Source organism: Alnus glutinosa, chromosome 5 (assembly GCF_958979055.1).
Source record: "Alnus glutinosa chromosome 5, dhAlnGlut1.1, whole genome shotgun sequence".
NCBI lineage: Eukaryota > Viridiplantae > Streptophyta > Magnoliopsida > Fagales > Betulaceae > Alnus > Alnus glutinosa.
This window is the reverse complement of record NC_084890.1, coordinates 1285427-1296899: the sequence shown is the minus strand read 5'-3', so window position 1 is coordinate 1296899 and position 11473 is coordinate 1285427. Positions and strand designations below refer to the sequence as shown.

At 34.5% G+C, this 11473-nt stretch overlaps 1 protein-coding gene across 1 annotated transcript; it reads right to left on the bottom strand.

Moving 5' to 3' along the window:
* Positions 1 to 963: 963 nt before the first annotated feature.
* Positions 964 to 2557, bottom strand: LOC133868185 (cytochrome b561 and DOMON domain-containing protein At4g17280). Its single transcript, XM_062305008.1, is given in 4 exon segments — positions 964 to 1200; positions 1498 to 1590; positions 1592 to 1738; positions 1949 to 2557. Coding segments are annotated over 4 exon segments (1086 nt in total).
* Positions 2558 to 11473: the final 8916 nt, after the last annotated feature.

The following is an 11473-nucleotide window of genomic DNA, read 5'->3' as shown; positions in this document are numbered from 1 at the left end:
TTCATTATTGAATTACAAAATCTTCAAAAACCTGAAATGGGCTTGAATGGTTCTAAAAAGCTCTGACTACTTTAAGAAATAGGGGCACAAAGTCTTGATGTTGGATCTGAGATGTTAATGCCACTGTTAATCCAGGAAGTGGTTGATATAAAAGGCTACAATTATAAAGAATTAATGCTTAGTTATTTCATATATAAAGTTGAGTATAAAATAACATGAAACAGTGAAATGAGATGGAAATAATCAGTAAATCTAGACAAAACATAGGTGTAATAATAAATATAATATGAAGTAACTAATACATGTATGTATAACACCATGTCCTGGCTCCAGACTCTACTCTATGAATAATCACCTCTAGTCTCGGTACATGGGGTACCCTAAATGCCCTCATCCATAAATTTACAGAAGTGTACAACAGCATACAGGTAAAAAGGAAATTAATAAGATAAGAGTGTGTAAATAATCAAACTGTGTTGGCCTGGATGAGAATCCATGTTCTTCGGCTCCCGACTTTCACATAAATTTACCCAACTTAAGAGAGAAGGGAGCGAAATTCATTTGTTTCGAGTAGCTTAAGATGCAGGGGCTAATTGCTTGGGCAGGTGAGCCCCCACACCATGACACCATATATATATATATATATATATATATATATATTTTTATGAAATTCGGATAACCTATTTATAAGGAATCCCGGTCCTAACACCATAACCATTAGCTATAATTTGCTCCATTCGAGACCTGAGGCGTCTTCGCAGCACTTTCTGGCCTTCTACTCTTCGTAACAATATACCGAAAAATGATTGAGGGGAGACCTTTAACAGGCCCCCCTCCCCTCCTTATGAGTAAATAATGCAATTTTATTCAAAACATGTATTTTTTTTATTGTTTTATTTTCTTTTTTGAATAAAATTGTATTGTTTATTTAAAAGGGGGAACAGGCCGGTTAAAGGTCCTCAATCATTTCTCCAATATACTATGTAAACGTGCTTCCATCCACAAAGCATCGACAACCAAAGCCACAATTCCGCCAATGTATGCATTCTTAATCTTCTTCTCGGGCTTCAAAATATCAAATCCTTTGAATATGTTAATGATGGTTAGAAGAATAACAAGATGTCCGACTGAATGGTGATATATGTTCCAGTAAAATCTGTATTTGTGATCCATTTTGGGCCTTAGAAGCAAAGCAAACACCTAAACACAATGCAAATCTTTCTGTTAGTTAAGCTAAACATAATTAAACAGTAAATTTTTTATAGCAAATCTGTAAATAACATTGATTGATTGCGAAGAATGATCTTAGGGTGTCAATTTGTGTTTGTACGTCGAGTTCAAGTCGTTTTGAAGTATGAGTATAAGATTATATTGGTTAACTATAACCCGACTCCATTTAATTAAACGGGGTTAGACCACCTCAATCATAACCCACTAATTTCTTATTGAATTTACGGGTCGTGTATAAAATTGACAGCCCTACTTTCGGGTACGTACATTAAGTGTTCCAAGGATGAACATGAGAATGCCAAGTGTTTTGTGGCCCCAGTGTTCGACCCCAGAAGAGTCAATGCCGAGTCTAATACCAGTTTGCCCATCCAACAACTCCAAGAACATAAGCTGAGCACTGGCAGATGAAATGAATGTAAAACCATGAAGGCTCTATGCATTTGAATAACTTCACGTACCTAACAGGCATCATGATACCCCAGCTGACTGAATTTACCACTCCATGCACCTGAAATTTCATTCCAATAACACCAACAACTTAGGCCCATGCCAGTATTTCACACAAGAGCAATGAACATGTCAAAGCCTTGAAGAACACTTTCTAAACAAGAAATCCCAAAACAGAGACATACCAAACTTTGAAATAGAGAAATACCATTTAAATTAAAGGGCATATATCTATTCCAAGAGGAATAAAAGATACTCATGGATTACTTACATTTTTGCTTCTGCCTTCTAATTTTTCCTTTCTTGCCTGCATCCCCGAAAGATGGTCGAGGATCCCGTAGGAACTAGTACTATCATTATCAAAAGAATGAGTTCCTGGACTGTCATTTTTATCCAGACCCTCTTGCCAAACGTGGTTGATGGTGGTGATATTGCTTGGCAGTGCCGAGGTAGCATAAATTACGATCTCATTATCTGCATAAGTTGCTGTAAAATCAGAGACATCGTAAATCAGTTTTCCCTCAGGCATGGTGGTAACATAACTAGTGATCTGTGAAGTGAAGGTTCTCATGCTTCCATTGTCTAGCTGGTAAGCAACAAGCACTTGGGCTCCAATCATGGCTTTCTCTAAGCCATTGGCGTTGATCGCCCAAGCAGCCCATCTGGACGTGAGCATGATGTGCCTGAAAGCGATTTGGAGGGTACCGGAGTATGGGCTGTAGTTCCAATGCAGTGAAGAGTTCAGATATGGGAGGTCATTGCAGGCGCTGAAGACCTCGTTGATTGAGAAGGTGTATTTCTGACCATGACATGTTTGAGCAGAGGATGAGAGAATTTGAGAGAAAAGAAGAGAGAAAATTACAAGCACACGCCAGAACATGTTAGCCTGCATGCAGCCAGGGATGGTGAAACAGAAACAAGTGTAAGGGAGGCGTTGGGATATGGAAATTAGAGGTGATAGTTAGTTATTAGAGTTTGGTTTGCTTTCGCCTGTTGCCATGCATTTCTGTTCGTGAAGCTTCCATTTCCACGAAATTGTTTCCTTTTCACACCTGCCTCCGCCGGACTTCAACTACACGCATGCAACGCACGTACGGTTTGGAGTTTCCCAAGTGATCATACAGGTGATTGGGGAATCACGAAATTGTTTGGTCGGCTTCGTCCGTCGGGTCAAAAATTGAGATTTTTAAATCTTAAATGTCACATGTTGGGTTTGGACTATATCAAGGTATAAATATAAGTCTATCTAGGTCAAACCTCTTAACCCTAATCCGCTAATTTTATGTCGAATTTTGTGGACCGTGTAAAAAATTATAATCCTTAAAAGTTTTTGTTTTAATGGGGTACGGTTGAAAGAAATTCTTTCCAATTAGTCTTTTAAACTTACATCTGTTATTAAAGTAAGCGATTCTTATATGCATTTTTAATTCTCACATGTATTTTTAATAGAGCTTGTATAGTTGTATTTCTCAAATGCTTTAACAAGATGTCGGTTTAGAGTACATAATTTTCACGTGAATTTTTAAAGTGATGAATTGACGAGCATTTAGGGATCGATGAGAGAGGAGATATCAATTAGTTGAGAATTTCCTTCTATCTAATTTGGGTTAAAACTTTGTCTCCTCTCTATTGTGGTTTGGATTGGACTTCGCAATAATTTGTTGTTCGAATAGTTAGAGTGGAGCGGATTCGAATTCCAAGAAACTTATTGCCAGGTTGCTAGCAATTCATACACAAAATATGAGAGGGCCCTTATAAGGCTCATCTGTCCAAACAATGAGCGCAAGAACGAAACTAGAAGAGAGCCGGTAAGGGCCATAGCCCCTCTCCCCCTTCTTGTCACAAATTTATATATAATTAAAAAAAAAAACTTAAAATATTTATACAGTTTTTCGGTTTAAAAATTAAGTTTGACTCCTATTAAAATTACACTTGACCTACCCTTTATTAATGTTTTGACTCTTAACAAGAAATCCTAGTTTATGGCCGGATAGATAGACTCTATAAAGACTCTCTTATGTTTGCTACGGATTTGCTATTCAGACAGCAAGATTGTTGAAGGACCATTGAGATGGATGCCCACGGAGGCAGATATGAGATCCCACTCCACCACCATTGGTGGTCACGTGTAGCCGCATCACCTTGTTGTTCCTCTCTCTCTTGTAGTCTTCTCCAAAAGCTGGGCACATGTGAAATCTCGTGATTAAAATACTGAATTCGGTTGCAGTATTATGACATTTTTTGATTTGTTTAGTGCGAAGAGAAGTCGCGTAATGTCTGCAGTTGACACAAAACGACAACATCGCAGGATCGATCTTTGCCGATCCTGAGTATGTTCCATCTAAAACGTCTTTCGGCTTTGTCGTTTGTTTTTAACCAACTACATACGGGAATTATTATGCACACGCTCGTACGTACCATATAGAAATGATATAGAAAATAAATAAATAAATTCTCACATCAGCTTAATAGAATATAAAAGAAAAGATAATCTCGTAATTTGCATTTACAGAATAAAGCATAAATGATTACATTATATCGATAAATTACACTACAAATAATTACTATTTATAAGGATATAGAAAGGATACAAAAAAGTGTGAGAAAAAATCAAATTAAATAAGAATTGAATATTTGATTATATACCATATCCAATCACAATTATGTATAAAAAAAAAATATTCTTTAACAAAATAAAGATGGTAGTATTAATTTTGTGATTTATAAGTGAGATTTGCTTAAAAGAAGAGACTTTAAAAGCAATTATTTTGGCCACTTTGTCAAGAAGAGTAACAAAACTCCGAAAAAAGAGGTGTACGTATGACGTCCATGGCTCAAAAACACTCTCTATTGAGCTTCTCTCTCATTGGCAGGCGTCCTTTAGATTGACTCAAAAAAAAAGGATGTTAATGTTAATTAATTGATTTTCGTAGAAGGCTCAACAAATTGCCGACAATCTATTCATGATTTAACAAAGATCCAAACCGACCAACTCCTCCTTCCACACTTTCTCAATTATCCCAATCTATTCTATTCTATTCTTTTCTTTTTCTTTTTCTTTTTCTTTTTCTTTTTCTTTTCTTTTTTAAGGAAAGATCGAAATATTTTATTGATAAAAGGTTACGAGCAGAAAACTCTTACATCACAAAGGATAAAACTTTACAAAATCATAACCACATGTTATGACGTTACAAAGTCATAGATACAAACAAAATTCTTATAATAAAGTACTATCTATAACTTTCATCTTTCGCTAACCCATGTACAAAAATAGTTAAAAAAAAAAAAAAATCGATATGCTCTGAGCAGATTAGATCTTAAACAAGGGCAGTCAAATATTTTAGAAAAATTTATTTAAACCGATCATGCGAGATAACCCCTCACATTGAACTATCTAGGCCGCGAGAGATAAATCCCCACACCGAACTATTCAGACAGTGAGAGATAAACCCTCACACCTGGCTAAACATTCATCCCATAGATCGTCCATGAAGGTAGATCTATGAAGAAGAAACCCTTATTCAAAATAAAAACACAACTAGTAAATAGAAGCAGTGACTATGTAGGAGATGAATGACACAACACGGAGGTAGATGGACGAATGCATAGCGAAGAGGCCAAAATTGCTGATCTGATCGAAAAACACCTGTAAACAAAAGAAAAAATCAGAATGGGAGGGAGAGGGTAGGAGCGAGGATTAGAAAGGAAAATGAGAGGATATGCTCCCTCTTCCTCTCATATCTATTTTTTGAGAGTTTTTTTCTCATTGTTTTTTTTTTTAAAGTAATGTTATATGCAAGACTTTTATTCCCTATAGTTGTGTAGTTTTTAAAATTACTATTGGATCAAAATTTAATAGTATTCATTTTCAAATTTAATAGTGATTTTAAAAACCACCTCACCCTTGAATGGAAAAGAGAGAAATAATTAAGAGTCTTATATATAGCATTACTCTTTCTTTTAAAGCGTTGAGAAATTTAAATAAATTTAAATAATTCCCGTAATTTTTCCTTATGTAACTTGAAGTCATGAGATAATAATTTTCAGAGAGAGTTTTCCTTTAGTGCTATTAAAAAAATACATTATTTTCACATGTTCAAAAGACAAATGCCATACCATTTTTATAGACAGAATTATAGAAAGTTTCACTGTCGTAATCTGAAGGAAAAATTTATTCATTATTTTCATTGAATTAATCTCATTAATTTCCAGGAGCAATGCATATATGGGAAGGATTTCCTTTGTGACTAGCTTGCGATTGATCGAGCCCCATAGAGTTTACTCCTAATTAAATTCCATACCTAAAAATAAAAATAATTAATGACATCAGGTTTGAGCTTCAGACTTATATATATTAGTTGAACTTTAAGGAGCGAGAGGGAAATATATATATATATATATATATATATATATATATATATATATATATATATCCCACAAGAGAACCTAAAAGAAAGGATTTAGAAGAGATGGAATTAGGCTTCTTAATAGTTGCTGCTCATTCATTAGTCTCTGCTTACCAATAATCGGTGATTGGGTTCTAAATAGTTGAATAAAATAGAAGATTACCAAGAGAATGAGGCAAACATCACGTACTGCAAGCTGCTCTAACCTAACAAAAAACCTCATTCTCTTGGTAATATTCCTGTATTCACTCAACCATTCAGAACCTAACCAGCTGAAATTAAGCCCCATTCTCTTGGTAAACCCGGCCGATCGAGCCAATGAATGCAAGTATATATAATAAACAGAGGCAATGGCCAATCGGCAGTCAGAAGCTAGCTAGCACCACCTTACGTACAAAAGGCATGCTTATTACATTAACTTTGTTTGCTCTCATGGTTCTTGTGCCCAAGTCAGAGGGCCAGATGCCAGTGCCCCGCCCGCTTTGTGCGTCACAGTTTTCACTCGCCAACTACGCCTGCGCCCGGCTCCCCTTGAGGCCAATAGCTCCCCCTTCCCCCCCTGAGGATGATGAAGAGGGGCACCATCACAGGCATGGACACCGGAGCAGGCGGCACCGGCACCATAGGCACCACGAGACTGGCCCGGGGGAAGAAGACTGCTGCCGTTGGGCGAGGCAGATGGACAGCCAGTGTGTCTGTGAGGTGCTCTATCTCTTGCCAGTCTTCGCTAACTTCCTCATGAGGCCCGTCCACTCCATCTCCCTCAGTATAAGTGATTCTTGCAACGTCACCTACTCGTGCGGGGGAACAATAATAAGGTAGTCCGCCATTATATATACGCCCATCAACAGAAGGTTACTAGTTGATCAATTTCACCTTCTAGATCGGTCTCATGCACGGGCGCCCCAAAAAACGAAAGAAAGATTATATATATATATATATAGTTTATCTGCTGGTACCTAGTCGTACTCTACGTACAAGTTTGTTAATTTGATTTTTATGTTCGGACTTCTAATTATTAATTAGTTTTGAGAATTCATAATAAATTAAAGTTGTTGGCATGGGAATGTTCTCAAATCGATCTTCAACTTCAGTAGCAGTACTTCTGCTCATGCATGCTTTGAGCGGAGAGACTGAAACATTTTACGTGTTTGTTAATTGATAAATTAATCCAAAAAGATGAAAAGTGTCCATCAGTCCATGTCACATTAGTTTTTCTATAATAAAATTAAAAAAAAAAAAAAAAAAAAAAAAGTAAATTCGTTTAGGTGTGGAGTGAGTGTGGAGGTGTGGTTTCATCCAAAAGGACCAAAACAGTGGGCTGGATGTCGACTGAGGCAGAATAGTCAAATATAGGCTGGTCCAAAGATGTAAACCTAAGGAAGGCCCGAGATGGACCCATGCCAGCAGTGAGAATAATTATTGCTTCAGACAAAAGTTTTCATAGAAAATAAATAAATATAAAAAAGGATATGTATTTATTTCTTTTTCTCTTCTTCTTAATTAACGCATACTACAAAAAGTAGGTCCCAGCCAGGGGAGGCAGATGCAGGGAACGTTGCGCTGTTCACCACCAAAATTCAGCGCCATGCCTATCTTTGTCCCCTATAATTATAATTAATAAGCTTTGACGTAAAAATAAATAAAAAGTAAAAAAACTTTTCCAAGAGTCCGACACTGGTCATAGTCACAGCAAAACGACGGTTTAAAAACGTTAAAACAATTTATGTGCAGTACGGGAATTAATGAACCACGATTAGAACTAATCTAATTTCACTACACATTTTTAATTGTAGATGAATAATTTCTTAAAAAAATTAAATTAAAAAAAAAATACTTTTAATTTAGTCTATTAAATTACCCATCAATTTACGAAAGACCTATAAGCTCAGCAAAATAAACAAGAGTAAAAGTGCTAACAGTAATATATTTTTTTTTTAAAAAAAAAAAAACATTGCTAGTATTTCTATACCGCAAATATCTCATCTAGTTAACCTAATTGTGCCAATTAACTTTTGATTTTTTTATTAATACTACTATATATTATATTTTTATATTACAATTATTTTATAATGTTGTTATAGCATATCCAACCAACCTTTAATTTTTTTTTATTTTTTTATTTTTTTAATTCAAGTGTTAGTTTTGGACTTTGGGAGAGCCAAATTGAAAAATAAAATAAAATAAATAAATAGGGGTAAATTTGATTTATTTATTTAGATTTTTTTTTTTTTTTTGGGGGGGGGAAGCCTTTGGCTTGGGGGGCCTGCATAGTGACATGTCAATATTGTAGAATAAATTTATAGTTTCTAGCCTTCCTATTTTATTTTATTTTATTTTAATAAAAATATTAAAATGTTAAATTAGATAACCTTTTGATTACTAATATACAATGAACAATGGTGGTCAACAACTTGATCCCAAATGTTAGAATTGAGATGACCGCGTCAAAGTGTCCACGTACGTCTGATAGGATAAGATAAGATAACCCCAAATTACATTCAACGGTTTGACGAATAAATATATAATTTAAAGTCTTTTCGTTTTTATTTGTCTTTCTTATCGTCAAAGCTTGTGGTTGGGTTTGACATTTGTAATTATAACAAAACCAGCAGTCCAACAGTTTAAAAGAGGTTTTTCAACATTTTTTTTTTTTTTTTTTTTAAGGAAATGTTCAAACACAATAATTGTTTGACCAAACGTGGCAATGTAAAAAATGCCTTAATGAAAAGGCCAAAACTAAAAGGTACTTATAAAATAATAATAATTAAAAAAAAAAAAAAAAAAGGCCAAAAGATTACAGCTAGCCGCTTGGTGATTCACTAACTCAATAATTAATTATTTCTTTTTAACAAATCTCTTCTCTAGTTAATATGTTTTATAGGGTGTTTTTTATTTTTTAAAATATTATTATATAATATAAATGTGAAAATAATTTTAAAATATTTATAAGTTTTTTGTGTTTTTAATTGTTTGTTAGTACAAAAAAATGAGGAGAACAAAAAATCTAACAAACATAGCCCTAATAGTGACATGGCATGAACAATTAGAAAGTATCCAAACAAACAACTCAGTTCTTACTCTAACGGAAGGGCTTAAATGCAATAAAACGATAGTTTGATATATCTAAATGTCATAATTGTTAGTTTATGAGACTAAATAAAAAATATTATTAGTTAAGGGGGCAAAATATATTTACTCATTTGTTTTATCTCTTAGAGAGACCTGTCCTAGTTAACATCAAACTATGTAATAAATTTCTACTATACTCCTTGTGATGAATTTTTATTTAGAAAACCTTGAACTTGGACCGACACCCAATTTTGTAATTACCTTACATATATTTTAAATGGGGACATACAACCCTCCAAACTATCCATCACTTTTAATTTGTCCACTCTACTAACATTTATATTAATTTAAACGACAAATACATTATGCGGCCCACATGCAACTGAAATAATCCAATATTTTACCCTTTATTAGATATTAGGTATGCAAAAAATACAATTACACCTTTATATTAATTTTTTTTAATAAAAATAAGCTTTTGTTGGTCATGAAAATCTACAATCAGATCACGAGTCTCCTTTCATAAAGACCAACACCGAATTGTATTTTTGGGTGCGGAGGTCCAACCAAGTTATGAGTATCTAGCCATCGGGACCCGCAAATTTTAGTTTTTTTTTTTTAAAAAAATTGTTTGATATAAAATATAATAAAAATTTTGAGTCACTTGATATGTCCAAATTAACAAAAATCAAATGTCAATGAAATGAATAAATTGAAAATGTTTGATAATTTGAAGGGGCAGTTATCTTTCTTTTTTTTTTTTTAAAAAAAAAAAAAGTTTGAATAAAAAATATAAAATTATGGGTGAATTCCAGTCATCCAGACATCATAGTACGCTTTTTTTATTTGTACCAGTAAAAGTGTCCACAAGTTTCATAAGTCTGCGTAGCCATCATGAGTCACGAGGCTCCTAAAATCAAATCCGAGGAGTAATAATAGAGTAGCATTAAAAGGCTAATCCTTACAGTTCTTTTATGGCCACAAATATACCAATTAAATACAAAACTTTTAAATTCCCACTTTCAGGGAATTTTAAGCGTGTCCTTTGGGTGTCCAGAAGGCAGAAACTACTGCAATGTTAAGTACAGGTGGCAAGTGTTTTTAGCGTAAATATTTCAGCCAAATACGCGTAATCATTAACTACACACTACACTAGCTAGCTCACCTAAAATCACCTGACTAACTTGCATATCAAACTGCACGAGTGCTCATGCCTCATCGGTGAATAATACTAATTAAATTGCTTCAAGGTGGAAAAGTCTTTTTGGAAGCTGAATTTTGCATCATCGTTTGCGGTTATTCTTCTCGAAAATGATTTGGGACATAATCCCAACAAAGATTCGCAACTCTTCTTCTATTCATAATTCTTAATACATCTTGTTCTCTTTGCTATTTTTTACCAACTCTATTATTCATTTATTTTTCTCATGCCCTATAGCTCAGGTGGTTTAGAGGAACTCTTTTTAGCTATCGGATATTCTTGCTTTAAGAGTTTCTTCTATGGAGTCTTGGTTGGATTTTCTTTTGCATTCAGAGAAAATTGGAATTCCAATATCTGGCCAATACCTATTTCAAATTTTTGTCATTGCAGCTTGTGATCAAATTTGGTTGGCAAGGAATAAAGTGCTTCACGAGAATATAGTACCAAATGCTCTTGTCATATCCTTAACTCTCAACCAGATAGTTGAGCATCATCATTCTGCTTGGACCAATAAGCTTGCGCCAAAGATTGCGGTATGGGCAAGGCCTTCTCCTCCTTATTATAAAGTAAATTATGATACAGCGATTCGTTAGGATTTTTTTGCTCAAGCTGCTGTTTGTAGGGATTTTCGAGGAATCATTATTGGCTGTTTTACTCTTATCAGCCCTCCCTGTTCTCCAGTTTTTTGCGAAACCACAGCAGCTCTTCTAGCTTGTCGTTTGGCTATATCTTTGGAGCTTCAGCATTTCATTTTGAAAGGTGACTCCTTTATTGTCACGCTATCTCTTCAGAATCCTAATCTCAAACAAGACTAGAGAATTTACTCTGTTATATCTCATATTTTCTCCGATACGCCATCAACAACTAGCTGGTCAGCTAGTCATGTTAACCGAAGTGCAAACTTCTGTGCCCATCATGTGGCAAAGGCCGCAACTAGGTTCATATCTAGCTGCATTCCCAATTATTTTTATCGTTTTGGATCCTTTCCTACCTGTTATGGAAAGGAATCCCTTTCTTCCTTTTTGATGCCTTAGCTTGTGGTGGTTTTCTGTTGTATTTAAAATATATATATTATTTTAAATGACCGAGATAAAGATTGAATTATGATTTTTTTTTT